Source organism: Aquarana catesbeiana, linkage group LG03, assembly GCF_042186555.1.
Source record: "Aquarana catesbeiana isolate 2022-GZ linkage group LG03, ASM4218655v1, whole genome shotgun sequence".
In the NCBI taxonomy this organism is placed as follows: domain Eukaryota; kingdom Metazoa; phylum Chordata; class Amphibia; order Anura; family Ranidae; genus Aquarana; species Aquarana catesbeiana.
The window spans coordinates 34996396-35012305 of record NC_133326.1 but is presented as its reverse complement, the minus strand read 5'-3'; the positions used below and the strand labels follow the sequence as shown (position 1 = coordinate 35012305).

The 15910-nt window shown below is 42.8% G+C and overlaps 1 protein-coding gene across 5 annotated transcripts in view; it reads right to left on the bottom strand.

The window, feature by feature from the left end:
* The window catches only part of AKAP13 (A-kinase anchoring protein 13), a 446306-nt gene that overhangs the window by 49033 nt on the left and 381363 nt on the right, over nt 1-15910 (bottom strand). For all 5 annotated transcript variants that reach the window (XM_073618416.1, XM_073618419.1, XM_073618420.1 and 2 more), the window contains 2 exons: nt 7110-7177; nt 1835-1898 (listed from right to left, as the gene is read on the bottom strand). In XM_073618416.1, the coding sequence (XP_073474517.1) occupies nt 1835-1898; nt 7110-7177 (132 nt within the window). The remainder of the gene's footprint in view (nt 1-1834; nt 1899-7109; nt 7178-15910) is intronic.

Below are 15910 nucleotides of genomic sequence, written 5' to 3'. Positions count from 1 at the left end.
AGCATGGCAAAACAAATACCACGGCAATTAAATAATTCCTACACTTTTGAGTTCAATCCAGACAACAGAATGACTGGCACCACTGATCTCAATGAAGAATTTGATACAAATAACCTAATATATTTTGCTTGTTATAATAAAGTCCTTTGATAGGGATCTAAAGTGCTCGATTGAAGTAGATCACGCTTTTACATCATGTTTATAGGAGACACAATGTCCCTCTTTCTTGCAGCTATGAGATTTCTATCACATTCTAAGTTTGGACAAGGGAAGGTCATCAAAAGTAGAAAAGTTCCCAAGCATCATCAGTGGTGGCTGGTGGTATTTTTATTTTATTTTTTGGGGGGGTCGGCCGCTCCCGCATTTACCCCATCTAGATCGTGCACCCCTCTGGGTGGCGGCTTCCCCTGTGTCTCCTCCTTCCCTGCATCACGCCATGCATCTCCTCCCTCCTTTCCTCCGTGTGCCTCCCCCCCTCCTAGGATCGGATCTGCTCTCTGTACGGCCAATTGGGTGACGGGTCTCAGGACCCGCTTCCTGATTGGCCAGGAGGAGAATCAGCAAGACCATAGTGAATATTTATTGTCTATGGTCACACAACTGGATGTGCTCCGAGCGCAGTGCTCTGCGCCCTGAGCCCACCCTTTTTTGAAGCCTATTAGAGCCTCCGACTCTAATCATGTGCTGTGGAATACATGCGTCCGGTGCCCCGCATGTAGATGGGGAGGGCGCGGCACCCCCTGCGCCCTGCATTACAGGCCTTCAATGAGCACCATTTATATAGGAATATGTAAAAGGTATATGACCTTACAGACTGGCACAGGGTATAGGGACATCTACTAGCAATGTCATTTTATGCAATGAGCAGATTTGGGGAGATAGAGGGTAGGGATGGCTTCTCAACATTTTGCTCTTAATGGGCATGTCTGAGTAATGATAAAAAGCAACTTGGCTGCTGCTACACGTCACTCAAAGTCATGCAAATGTTTGATATTCTATTACTTACTACTATGAGTTCAGGTATGTTCGGACACGAGTTCGAACCCACCTGAGCTATCCCGCTAGGAGGCCGACAGCCAATCACAGGTGGTGGAGGCATTCCTCACCTTACAGCTGCACATATGCAAATAGTGTGTATCAGTGCGGCTGAAGGGCGAGGAATGCCTCCACTGGATATGATTGGCTGTCGGCTTTGACATCTTAGTGGGATAGCTCAGGTGGGTTCAGACTCATGTCTCAACACACCTGAGCTCATCACTTCTTCCCACAATAAATATGTAAGCTTAAGGGCCCATTCACACTAGGGAACTGCATATGAATCGCACAGGATCACGTTGCATGTTACTGTGCGATTCACATGCAGTTTGATGCAGTGCAGTGTGATTTCGGTCCACTCATTTTGAAAAGGCTGAAATCACAACACCTAAAAGTAGTGCATGCACTACTTTTGGAAACGCGCTGCAACTGGACTGCATGGTACATGTGTAGCATGCAATCTGGTGTGATCTGCATTTGGGGTGTCGTTAACTTGGCACTGACACTCACTGCAGAACGCAAGGGCAGTGCGTTTTAGATGTGGTGCAGGAGACCGGGACGGAAAGTGGGTTTCACGCCCGGCATTCTAGTGTGAACGGGCCCTAAAAGATTCAAGGGGAAGAACAAACACACAACCTGCCCTGTTAATTAATTTGGTGTTAGAATGACCTTTATCTGCTTTGTAGGGAGCTTCTGAATAATATAGGGACACGCAAATGAGTCTTCTTAATAGACATACATTCCAAATTATTGCTCCTGTATTCCAAACAACTCATCAAACACAAAAACTTATACACACCTTTATTCCTCATCATGACCACAGGTAACGAGGAGGTATCATTGGGTTGCAGAACCTTTTGTTGCTGAAAGACATTATATATTACTGTTCAGTTGTAGGAACAAAGCTGTTTAATAAAAACAAAGGGTACTGCATGATCCACCTTTTAACAAGTAGTATCAACTGCACACAGTTGTTTCATTACCCGGTAGTAATTAGCAATGACCACACTTAAGCCTAATACACACAATGATATTATTGCACAAATGATTGTCCCTTTTTTTTTTTTTTTTGCATGCTAGTCTCCATATCAAAAATGAAGAGGTTACTAAAGTCTGAGAATTCTTGTATGACAGGGTCCCCAATCCCAGGCCGATACCGATCCGTCATCCTCTGGGAGTCGGGCTGCGCAGCGGGGGTTGGCGGCGGGCAGAGCAAGCCAGGACAACCTGCATTGACATCCTCCTACCACCAGAGGGCGCCTACTCCCCTTCTCCTAGCACCACCACTCCTTTCCCTCTCTGTGGTCACAAAGAAGAAAGGGAGGGAGGAAAGGGGGTTGACTTCCAAAAGGCCGATCCCTGATGCCGGGGAGGTTGGGGACTGCTGATGTAATGTATCGTAATGTTTTTTTGGATGAAAACTGTACTGATTAAACTAAAATCGTACGATCTGGTATCGTGCAAAAATTATTTTCGTGTTTGTCCCTTCAGATAATTTCGGATAAAAGCGGTGTACCAACAATCAGATTACCGTATGATCGCTTCAAAAGCAACATTTTTTTGTATGATTTTCTGATCACGATTTTCTGCAACCACAGTCAGTGTTGATAGGGGAATACAATAATGCAGCACAAGCGTTTTCCCCGCACCAGGTTGTATCCAAACCAGGTATAAACGGAATGTTGCTCTCCAGAGTTGAAAAGCCCCAGGTGCTGGCTAATGCTAATCCATGTTGTGAGGGAAGAAAAAAGTCAGGACAGCCGCACACCAGGAAAATATAATCCAACAAAATTTCTTTATAGCTCATAGCTTACTCATAGCTATGGGTAAGCGCTCCGCAGAGCGTGAAACGCGTTAGCTGATTATCTGTACATTCTATCCATGGTACTTTGTACATGATTTGTTCCTGATTTTACAATAAAGAAATTTCGTTGGATTATATTCTCCTGGTGTGCGGCTGTCTGGACTTTTTTCTTCCCTCACAAAATGCTGGCAATAATGGCATGAAAAAATCCAACAAGCTGGTTATACCAAAGTTGATCGATCAACTTGGGTACATTTAGCCTGCCCATACATGTTTCAAATCTCAGCCAGTCCTGCTGAACTGGCCTAGATTCGAACTGTCTATGGCCGGCTTTAGGTGAATAGACATACTGTAAATGAACCAATTGCTTGCATAAAAGGGCATTCATTACCTTTCCAATCTGCCCAAAGCAGTAGCTGGTAAGTAAGGTAAGTAATCTGGATCCTTGAAAAAGTCACGTGTCTGGTGAGGCAACGCGTCGGGAGGAGCCAGTGACGTCACCCACAGTGCTTGGTCGGCATTGTCGGCGGATGAGGAGCAGTGTTTTGTGTGCAACTGACCTTGTATATGCGATCTACTCTGCAGTGAAAGTGTGAGTGTTTTTTACCGTCACCACCCAGGCTATTATACCTCTTACTGTCTGCGCAATGGTTTTCTCTTTTTTTCCCTTGAGCACTGCGGGAACAAAACCAGGTTTACACTCAGTCCAGCACTAATGAATTAAGCAGCTGAGTCCCTGATCTGACCACCTATTATTACAGTCATCTACTGAAGTTTGTCAATTGTTTTTCTCAGCAAAGACTTGAGTACAATAATTGTTTTCTGTACTGTGGTTTTTCATTTGGATATTGTGGCACATTTTATTAGTTTTATCAGCTATTATGTTGATAGTTTAAATTATTCACTATCTTGTTTTTTAAGGATTTGCATTCATTATTAATTAATCTATTGAGGCACCGTGCATGATTAGTAGGTTGATTTATAGCGCATTATTAATCTTTTATATTAAGTAATCTAGATGCCCTAACAGCTCCAGTTAGGTTACATTTTTTTATTACAAGTACAGTATTTATATAGTGCTGTTATTTTATGCAGAGCTTTACATATATATTGTACATCATTTACATCAGTCCCTGCACTCAAGCAGCTTACAATCTAAGATCCCTAACGCACATTCATACATACACATACTAGGGACAGTTTAAACAGGAACCAATTACCCTACCAGCATGTCTTTAATGTGTGGGAGGAAACCAGAATTTCCAGAAGAAACCACGAAGGTACAGGGAGAATCTTCAAAACTCTATGCAGGTGGTGCCATGGTTGGGATTCCAACCCTAGGTGCTGCTAAATAGAAGTGCTAACCACTTATACAGTGTGCTGCCCACATATTAATCTTTATTATATGAAAAATGCAAGGGGAAAGCACCTGGAAACAGTTTTAGCAAAATATTTTCCCAACTGTATTGGTAGCAGCTCTACTGTATTCTTTCCATAGTCAGGAGAAGACTTTCAGAGACAGTGACACAACACGTGAGTACAGGATGTACAGGGCTGTAGCTGATCACACCTGTCTAAATACGTGCGTACACACTGCCACAGGGCTATAGGATTCTCACAGCCCAGACACGACTACACCAATGAACGCTTCCCCTTTGCACATTCTTTTGTGATGGTGAGGATTAGCTCACAGAGAGAGATTTGTCTGAAAAGTGTCTATATCCAAATTCAAATATACTTCATTCCTATGAATCCATTTAAATATATTAAAAACCAAAACTTTTTTTGTAGTTTGGACAGACCGGGAACATGTTAAATCCTGTCTCAGGTTTTCAAAGAAGAAAAGTCAGCATACCAGGTTTCAGTTGAAGACCCTACTAGAGCTCCATACCAGACCAATTGGAGGGCACATTGGACCCCCCTTGTCAAAGTGACATACAGATCAACATACAGTATAAGCAGGGCTGTCCCAAGACATTGTGCTGCCTGGGTCCAAAAATGCAATGCTGCCTTCCCCCCACCGCCCCCCCCAAAAAATGATGCCCACCAAAAGGCCCCCCACATCCATTATTTTAATTCATAACAAATAAATTAATTTATCAGAGGCAGCGGTGGTGGTAAGGGGGGGTGGGGTTCAGTCAGAGGCGGTGGTAATGGTGGGGTTCAGTCAGAGGCAGCGGTGGTGGTAAGGGGGCGGGGTTCAGTTAGAGGCAGTGGTTTTGGTAATGGGGGGGTTCAGTCACGGGCAGTGGGGATGGTGGGGGGTTCAGTCAGAGGTAGCAGTGGGGGGGTTCAGTCAGAGGCAGTGGTGAAGGTTCAGTCAGAGGCGGCGGTGGAGGTTGCTCTCAGTGTCAGTCATGCCTCCATTGATGCCTCTTCCAAAATGAGGTCTCCATGTACAGCAGAAAGCTCCTCCCTCTTCATGTTGTTGGCCGTCAGCTGCCTTTCTCCTGCAGTTTATGCCTCCTGTCCTGACATGGAATCTATTTGCAGCAATGGAGGAAGCCGCAGGGAGGATGAGCGGGTGGCCCGCTGTGTGGGTATAGCAGAGAGTGCCCTGCCGACTCCCATCATTACCTCTAGCAGCAGCGGTGCCGGGCGCCCCCCCGCACAGTGAAATAAGCAGCCGATCGGTGGGGGCGCGGGTCTTGGGTGTCAATTTGCTGCCCGGGTCCAATGGACCCTCCGGGACCCATGGTAGGGCAGGCCCTGAGTATATGTTGTATGTTAGTCGTTCTGTAGGTCACCTTGATAAAGGGGATTGCTGTGCCCTCAAATGTTATGTTGGCCTTGTATGGAACTCCAGAAATGGCTTTAACTAGAATCTGGTGTGCTGGCTTGTTTACATTTGATCTTGCATGGTGTCACCATTTGCCAAACACCCCTTTACACAATGGCAACGGATTGGTTACATTTAGACTTGTATTGCTGTCAGTGTTTCAGCAGGGTAAGTTCTCCCTATTTGTCCTAGTGACTGGTGTCTCCTGACCATAAAGTAACAGAAAAGGGATAATATTCAATAGATCATGGGGGTGCCTAAGCACACAATGGGAGTCGTAAAAATATCTATACCGGGAAGTCACCAACCTAAATACACACTAATAAAAATAAAGAGAACCCAAACTGGGTGTTCTAAGGGTGGCCTCCCGGTATTAATATACCTAACTAGATACACAAAAAGTCTTTTGTAAAAAATGAAAAATGTAAATATTCTTAAAAAGTATGTAACATGTCTTAAATACAATGAGAAGAATTACTGTTAGTGGTTCTAAAGTCAGAAGGTTTTTTTAATCTTAATGCATTAAGATAAAAAAAACCTGTGTACAGCAGCCCCCTAATACTTACTTGAGCCCCATTTCGATCCAGCGATGTTGCACGAGAGTCTCAGCTATCCAGGACCCTCCCTCCTCATTGGCTGGGACAGCAGTGGGGCACCATTGGCTCCAGCTGCTGTCAAAGTCAGTGAGCAAATGAGGAGAGAGAGGGGGCGGGGCCAAGCTGCAGCTCAGTGTCTAAAATGGACACACAGAGCAGCGTCTTGGCTCCAGTGCCCCCATAGCAAGCTGCTTGCTGTGGGGGCACTCAGCAGGAGGGAGGGGCCAGGAGAGCCGGACCCAAGGAGGATCAGGACTGCTCTGTGCAAAACCACTTCACAGAGCAGGCAAGTATGACATGTTTGTTATTTTTAAAAGGAAAAAAAACAAGACTTTAATATCACTAAGTACAATGGTTCAATTACCCGTTTTGGGGTTAAATACTGCTTCTTCAAATTGCCATATTCACGTTATTCCATGCAAAATCTCATACATAAAACCACGGATAGTAAAGGAGAGACGTTCAAATCGTCTTAGATTGTGGGGGAGGCAAAAATCTAACCGCGAAACACGTAATTGAACCATTGTACTTGACAGTAATTCTTCTCATTGTATGTTTTCCATCAGAAGATTAAGACATGTTACATGTTTTTAGGTATATTTTAATTTTGGTACAATAAAAACTTATGGACTTGTTGCAAAATATTTTTTGTGCATCTAGTTAGTTATATTAATGCCGGCAGGCAACCCTTAGAACACCTAGTTTTTGTTCTCTTTATTTCTATTAAAAGAATAGTGAAAAATCTATTATGTTACTGCTGTCACCAGACCTGAAGGTGAGGAGAAATTTTCCAATGGGGAGATTGTGTCTCAGTGCAAGCATCAGGCAAACTATAGTTGGATGTTACAAAAAGAGTAAATGAAAATTAGCACATAAAAACTAGAAGGAAACTTACCTTCATTTTGACTTTTGCACAGGGAATGAAGTTCTCTCTGCAGCCTTTATGTACAAAGGAGTTACAATCTGATAAAAAGAAAACATTTTATGAATAGGTTTCAATACGCACAAAGTCTCATATAATAAGATTTGAACAGGAGGGTGTATATGCAGTATAATATGTTTTAAACATTACAAATCTCTACACTAGGAACGTCCAACCTTTTGCCCTTCCTGGGCCACATTGGAAGAAGAGGAATAAAGGAAGCTAATGAGCAAAAAAAAAAGTCGGGCAGATCACAACTTTCACTGATGTAAGTAAAGAAATTTAATTAAAAAAAAAAATTTTTAAATTATAAAAGTAAAAGAGGACAACATAAAACTAGTGCAATATTTAATGTTTTTTTTTATAAAATTACACATCAATATCTGGTTGGATGGATGGAGTAGCAATTCTCAATGAATTCTTAAGGTGCTCATCAGATATTTTGGTTCTAATTTCACCCTTTGTGTGTGTCGCCCTTGAAAATAGTTGCTCACAAATATAGGTGCTGCCCAAAAACTGATTGCATGAATAAGGCGCGATTGTGAAGAGTGGGGGAAGATAAAACCGATAAAGGTCCAGTAAAGAGACCCTGTCTAAATTTTCTTCCGCTGCATGTGTTTGCTTAGCGCAAGCGCATTTTTACAAAAAAATTCAACATTTTTACGCAAGTTTACGATTTTGTGGTGGGCCGCAGGTTGGACACCCGTGCTCTACACCAGTGGTCATCAACACTGTCCCCAGGGCCCACTAACAGGCCAGGTTTGCAAGATAACTGAAAAACCTCACAGCTGATATAATTTGCTGCTCAGTGATTGCAGTATTCTGGGTCTGCATCTCCTCAAGGTAATACATAAAACCTGGCCTGTTAGTGGGCCCTGAGGACAGGGTTGATAAACACTGCTCTGCACCATTCCTATTTTGTTAAGCATTGTATTCTGTGCTTGTCTGTTCACCTAGTTGGCCATTTTGACGGTATGCTTCGGATTTTAAATAATGACTAAACAAGTGCCACTTTTATAACCCCAGAAATGTTAGAACATTGGCTTTTGCTACACAACCTTCCAAGAACTATTCCAAAAACATCTTAGTCTTTCCATGAGTTACTGGAATAACTAAATTATTATTTTATGATGACCAACATGTCATAATCTGGCAGTACCTCATCTTTTCCAGAAATGTCAACCGAATCCCACAACTAAAGATATTTTTGTTGTATGAATTAACATGCTACTAAGGGAAATGTCAATCTAAGTCATTACTAAAATAAGCATTACAAGTTCCGCAAGTGGCAACAAATATGGAAGTTCAGTTCCACCTTTCTATCATATTTATGATGGGAAAATGGACAGATCCATATAAATCTTTGAACAGGAGCTTACAGAACCCCCTGTGTAAATGTAATGTTTTACATTGTCAAAGGAAGGAAAAGTTTGTGTAAAGCAATTGTCATGTAGGATGACAGTCACTAGAAGGAAATGGCTGAGAAAACAAAACAGTATTTATTTTCCTACACGTCTCCTAGCCATCAGTCTCGTGTAATGTTACATAAAACATCACCACAAAATGCTTCTGCAAGCTAAAATAAAAAAAAACCTTGGAATTAAACCTGGATGCTTGCATTAAAACCACCTTTGAAATAGCTACACTGGCTGGTGGCATCCAAAAACTGAACCTTAGTGGTGCATGTTGAGGATACCGCTTTCCGTGTCTAAATAGTATAGACCAGGGGTCTCCAAACTTTGTAAGCAGAGGGCCGGTATGATGTCCTTCAGACTTTAGGGGGGCCGGACTGTGACCAGTGGGAGCAGAAAATATCCTGGTATCAGTAGGCATAAACAATGTCCCATCATTGGTTTGAATGGAAGGAATAGTGCTCCATTGCTGGTATCAGTGGGAGGAAAAGTGCCCTATCAATGTCAGTGGGAGGAATAGTGCCCCAAGAGCCATATAAAGGCAAGCCAAGGGCCACATCCAGCTCCTGGGCCATAGTCTGAAGACCGCTGGTATAGACAATGACAATTACCGGCACAAAGCCTCTACTTTGGTAACACTTCATTGAAGGAACACCCTGCAGTTCTTTTGAAAAAAAAAAAAGAAGCAAACTGGTCCTCCCATCCACGCATTCAAGGCGGATGGGGGGGGGTTCCCCCCCCCCCCCCAGGCTACACGATTATATTCTCACAGTGGAACTCCTCCGCTAACTAGTGATGCAGCCGATTGACTGTAAGTGCTGATCAAGCAAAAATATACCAACAGTCCTGTTTAGAAGTCGTCGATTATTAGATCAACTCCTTTTGAACGGGAATGCCCATACATTGATGGAAATTCAGTCGGTTCCTGCTGAACCGGCCCAAATGTTCATCCATGTATGGCCAGCTTTAGGCTGTTTGGGACTCATGAGACGAAGGCCAATTTAGGCAGAAATGTGTCAGTTGTAGCTTTTGTCCAGGATGTTTCTTCAATAAAGAGTCATCAGAGTAGACCCCGTGTACTGTATTTGCCATTGTCTATACAGGCTGAAGGATCTGGTTTACTAATGTGTTAACCTCACCAACTAATTATCTGACATACTTTTTTTGGGAGAGCACTCAACTAGACTCAACTAGTAAGGAAGATATTTTTTTTGCATGATAAAGTAATGGGAAGTGTCAAGTTTGTATTCAATGAATAGAAAACTGGACAAAAATATTTCTATAATGCAGCAGTTTCAGTCAGATGTACTGCATGACGACAATCTTTAGGTGCCGGATTGACATCAGGTAAGGGTCTGGCTTCCAAATGGATATTGGCCACAGAATTGTCCTTGATTACAATCAGGGAAAATGCCGGGATATTTTTTCCGTAACCTGTCTGGTGAACAAATGTACAGTAGGGATATGCACACGAAAAAAAAAGAATTCAAGAGCCATTCTGAGTGAACACAGAAGGTTCAAAAAGATTAGAACTTAAAAAGATAAAAACACATTAAAAAAATAGTGTGAAACTCAGCGCTAGAAAGGCCCATTTGTTAAGGGGAGTGATGAATGCTGCACACACTGGAGCCTGGTTTAGTGTGATAAAAGCAACAAGATAAAAGTGATTATTAATTGGAAGTTCTAAAAGTCAATATTCGGATATTATATTGGGGGTATATGAGCCCCTAGAGAGAGTCTCTGATGCGAATGCTGTGAAAAGTGGCAAGGCTGCTCCAAGCACGGGCTGGGGACCCGAGAACTGTATGTAGGGAGGAGGAAGAAAAAAAAGAGAGAAGCACCAGGCCGGTCCTTGTGCAGCATCATTTATTATAAAAAAAAAAGCATAAGCAATCCAGTATGAAGTGCATTCAGTGCTTCAGTAGGTAAAGGCTTTCCAATGTCCAGCACGATGGTACATGGTGAAGTACTGCCGCTAGAATTCCTGGGATGGGAGATCAAAGATCAATGAGTGCCATCTTGCAGCTGGAACTGCAGCCTTTACCTACTGAAGCACTATGTAAGTGCACCTTATACTGGATTGCTTATGCTTTTTTTTTTTTATAATAAATGATGCACTAGGACCAGCCTGGCACTTCTCGCTCTTTTTTCTCCCTTCAAAAAGATTATAGTAGTAATGAAGTCCCAATTTTTAACACACACACTATATATATATATATATATTTTGAAACTCTTAATATGTATTGTAACATCTTCGCCGCTAACCCTTATCCCTCAACTGTACTTCTAATTGGGAACAGCACAATGAGTAGGTCACGTGTTTACCCTTAAATGGGTAAATGTCCCGTTATCCTTAGATCCATGACCTGTCCTCTTAGAGTTGGCCTCAGGAGCTGCAGCCATTCCACTGAAGGCGGAGGAGCAGGGGCGGGGCTTGCTTTGCTGGACTTTAGGGCTGTTTGAGTCTGCACAGGAGCACCTGCATGTAGAGCAATAGTCCCGGATGGGACTGTGCATGCTAGGGTGGTTCCATAGCATTCTGCATAACAATGAAGCCACAACAAGAGACCGAGGAGAGCAAATGTTAAAGTGGAACTTCACTCTCCCAATCAACATTCATTATTTATAATCCTCATGCCGCTAGCATTCGTAAATAGATAGGAAGGTATATCATATTAACTTGCTTTAAACTTTTTTTTACATTTCTTCAGTTACTTCCTAGTTTCTTGCCTAGGCAAATGATGTCATACATCCCGGGAGTCTTCAGGAGGGGAGGAATGGTTTTCACAGCTAAGAACGCTCTAATGCATGCATGCTTGAGCTAAGGGCAGATCAATTCCAGGAAGTGCTACATAAATCATCTGCCCTTACTCAAGATGGCCACAGCCAGAAATATTAGGGGGATGTTTTTCAAAGTGATTTCCCAACAAAATAAAGCATGGAGACATGGATGGATGGGGGAGCTTGCTTTATATATATTAAAAAGTAAATAAACCTGTATTTTTTGTTTGTGGTGCTCAGATGGAGTGAAGATCCACTTTAAGAAGCAAACTTACAAAGCAGTGACAGGTTACACGAGGAAGGCACCACCTAAATGGTAAGTGTTGGGTTGAGCAGCGCTACTGGCTATATGCATAGGAGAGTTTAATAAGACTTTAAATATATTGACCTTTGTCCTGCTCAGATGCACAAGCAATCTTTTAGTAAATTTGGTTGTCTTGTTCATATTAGTATTTATTATAGAAAGTGGAACATGTCTCACTATGGTTGCTTATCCCCAGGTGCTGTGTACAGAATATAATTGTCAGTTACTACATATTAAACCAAAGCATACCAATGAACAGGGGGTTGTGGGGAGGAAGAACAAAAGCAAGGAAAACATTTCAAACTTAAGATAAGAATGAACGTTGCACAATGTGCGCTGTGATCTGCAGTTACGCTCCATGCAGTGTTGGCATGTTTTAACTATCAGACAGTAAAATATGTCATGCTTGCCAGATTACATAGAAAATACAAGGTCAAGAGTTTTCAATGCTTAGGCACAGAGAATTGACCTGGTTCCAGGAACAGATCTTACAGAACGCTATGCAATACCTCTGTCCTATGGTATTTACATGTATTCCTCATGGTCTGTATAGTTGGACCCTTCCTGTAGGAAATAACAGTCTACATGCAGACACTGTGTGGTCTATAGATCAATGGTCTCCAAACTGCAGCCCCTTTGCTTTTATCTGGCCTTTGGGGCACTATTCCATCCACTGACACCAACTGGGCATGTGTCCTTCCATTTACACCAACAGTTGGGCATATGTCCTCCCTCACACACCAATGAAGGGGCAAATTCCTCCCAATGACACCAACAATGGGGCACAATTCTTCCCACTGACACCAACCATGGGGTACTATTCCTCCCACTGATACCAACAATTGGGCATATTCCTAGATTGTAAGATCTAATGAGCAGGGCCCTCCGATTCCTCCTGTACAGAACTGAATTGTAACTTTACGCCCTGTTGTGAAGCGCTGCGCAAACTGTTGGTATATAAATCCTGTATAATAAAAATCTCCTCTCACTTACACCAATGAAGGGGCACAATTCCACCCTATGACACCAACAGTGGGGCACAATTTCTTCTAATGAAACCAATGATGGAGCATGCAGTTCTTCCCACAGACACCAACAATTGGGCATATGTCCCCCCACTGACACCAATGAAAGGGGTAAAATTCCTTCTAATGAAACAAACAATGGAGCACTGTTCCTACCACTGACACCAACAACGGGGCAGTGTTTACTCCCAATGACACCAGGACATTTTCTACTCTCATTGGCCTCACCTCGGCCCCTCCTCAGTCTGAAGGACAGATTACCGGCCCTTTGTTTAGAAAGTTTGAAGACCCCTGCTCTAGATTATCATGCTTTTGGCAGCTGGCTGAGATTCCCTTTAATCTGTCATTAGCAAATGTGCAGCGTTTACACATGGTCAATATTGCATGGCAACAACACACTCCTTACAATAAGAAAACCATTTATGTTGGGTGTTGTAGTGGCAATAAGACTGTCAAATACAGAAAAAAATCTGTGCTAAACAACCACTAACATACAGTGGGGCAAAAAAGTATTTAGCCAGCCACCAAAAGTTCTCCCACTTAAAAAGAAGAGAGAGGCCTGTAATTGTCATCATAGGTATACCTCAACTATGAGAGACAAAATGTGGAAACAAATCCAGACAATCACATTGTCTGATTTTTGAAAGAATATATTTGCAAATTATGGTGGAAAATAAGTATTTGGTCACCTACACACAAACAAGATTTCTGGCTCTCACAGACCTGTATCTTCTTCTTTAAGAGGCTCCTCTGTCCTCCACTCATTACCTGTATTAATGGCACCTGTTTGAACTTGTTATCAGTATAAAAGACACCTGTCCACATCCTCAAACAGTCACACTCCAAACTCCACTATGGTGAAGACCAAAGAGCTGTCGAAAGACACCAGAAACAAAATTGTAGACCTGCACAAGGCTGGGAAGACTGAATCTGCAATAGGCAAGCAGCTCGGTGTGAAGAAATCAACTGTGGGAGCAATAATTAGAAAATGGAAGACATACAAGACCACTGATAATCTCCTTCGATCTGGGGCTCCACGCAAGATCTCACCCCGTGGGGTCAAAATGATCACAAGAACAGTGAGCAAAAATCCCAGAACCACACGGGGGGACCTAGTGAATGACCTGCAGAGAGCTGGGACCAACGTAACAAAGGCTACCATCAGTAACACACTACGCCGCCAGGGACTCAGATCCTGCAGTGCCAGACGTGTCCCCCTGCTTAAGCCAGTACATGTCCGGGCCCATCTGAGGTTTACTAGAGAGCATTTGGATGATCCAGAAGAGGATTGGGAGAATGTCATATGGTCAGATAAAACCAAAGTAGAACTGTTTGGTAGAAGCACAACTCGTCGTGTTTGGAGGAGAGAGAATGCTGAGTTGCAACCAAAGAACACCATACCTACCATGAAGCATGGGGGTGGCAACATCATGCTTTGGGGCTGCAAAGGGAACAGGACGACTGATCCGTGTACATGAAATAATGAATGGGGCCATGTATCGTGAGATTTTGAGTGCAAACCTCCTCCCATCAGCAAGGGCATTGAAGATGAAACGTGGCTGGATCGAAAGAAGCATTTCAAGGTCCTGGAGTGGCCTAGCCAGTCTCCAGATGTCAACCCCATAGAAAACCTTTGGAGGGAGTTGAAAGTCCGTGTTGCCCAGCGACAGCCCCAAAACATCACTGCTCTAGAGGAGATCTGTATGGAGGAATGGACCAACATACCAGCAACAGTGTGTGACAACCTTGTGAAGACTTACAGAAAACGTTTGACCTCTGTCATTGCCAACAAAGGATATATAACAAAGTATTGAGATGAACTTTTGATATTGACCAAATACTTATTTTCCACCATAATTTGCAAATAAATTCTTTTAAAAATCAGACAATGTGATTGGATTTGTTTCCACATTTTGTCTCTTATAGTTGAGGTATACCTATGATGACAATTACAGGCCTCTCTCATCTTTTTAAGTGGGAGAACTTGCACAATTGGTGGCTGACTAAATACTTTATTGCCCCACTGTATACACAAATGTGTAAATATTGTACAAAAGGGCATACAAAAATAATTGTAGTGAAAGTCCAATACTTTAATGAAAAAAAAAGCCCCAAATGTGTATGTAGTGCCACACAAAGAACTTTGTCCTCCACCGTTGCGTGTCCAAACCCCACCCCATGACTTTTCTTTGTGCACTAGTCCAAATCATTTGGTGGAGGGGGGATTATGGTGTGGGTTTGATTTTCAGGGGTTGGGCTTGGCCCTTTAGTTCTAGTGAAGGGAACTCTTAAGGCATCAGCATTCAAAGACATTTTGCACAATTTCATGCTCCCAACTTTGTGGGAACAGTTTGGGGATGGCCCCTTCCTATGCCAACATGACTGCTCACCAGTGCACAAAGAAAGGTCCATAAAGACATGGATGAGTGAGTTTGGGATGGAGGAATTTGACTGACCTGCACAGAGCCCTGACCTCAACCCGACAAAACACCTTTGGGATGAATTAGAGCGGAACCCGCAAGCCAGGCCTTCTTGTCCAACATCAGTGCCTGACCTCATAAATGTGCTTCTGGAAGAATGGTCAAAAATTCCCATAGACACACTCCTAAACCTTGTGGACAGCCTTCCCAGAAGAGTTGAAGCTGTTATAGCGACAAAGGGTGGGCCAACTCAATATTGAACCCTATGGACTAAGACTGGGATACCATTAAAGTTCATGTGCCCCAATACTTTTGACAATATGGTGTATATATCCATGTCACAGGGATATTGCCACAATTTAAAAGACGGCTTCATCAGGGCCAGAAGTGAAAAGACAACAACACTACCTGCCCTGATGAACAGATCTATTAATGACCAGCAGATAGCTCAGTGATGCATCATGCTTCTAAAGCATCTATTAGATGGCTAATTACATATATTTCCCTCAGGCCTTTGTATGATGTATAAACACAAGCCATGTCAGCCTGTGAAGGAGACACTTGTATTTTTAAGGCAACACCCAGCACTTCAGTTACTGAATGTACAGTAGAAACACATCACGCTGTAATTAGACTAGTACAGAATGTATCTGAAAGTACCATAAGGCTACAGACACCACAAATGGACAGTGAGGGCAACCATTCTGCTTACACAAACAAACCAACAATTGGTTGGGAAATAATGGCCTCCTGTTTTCTTTTTTGGAAATATTAGCATGTTTGCCTTGGGATATCTTTACTTACAAATACCCCTGGTGTTTGTGGTTTAGTC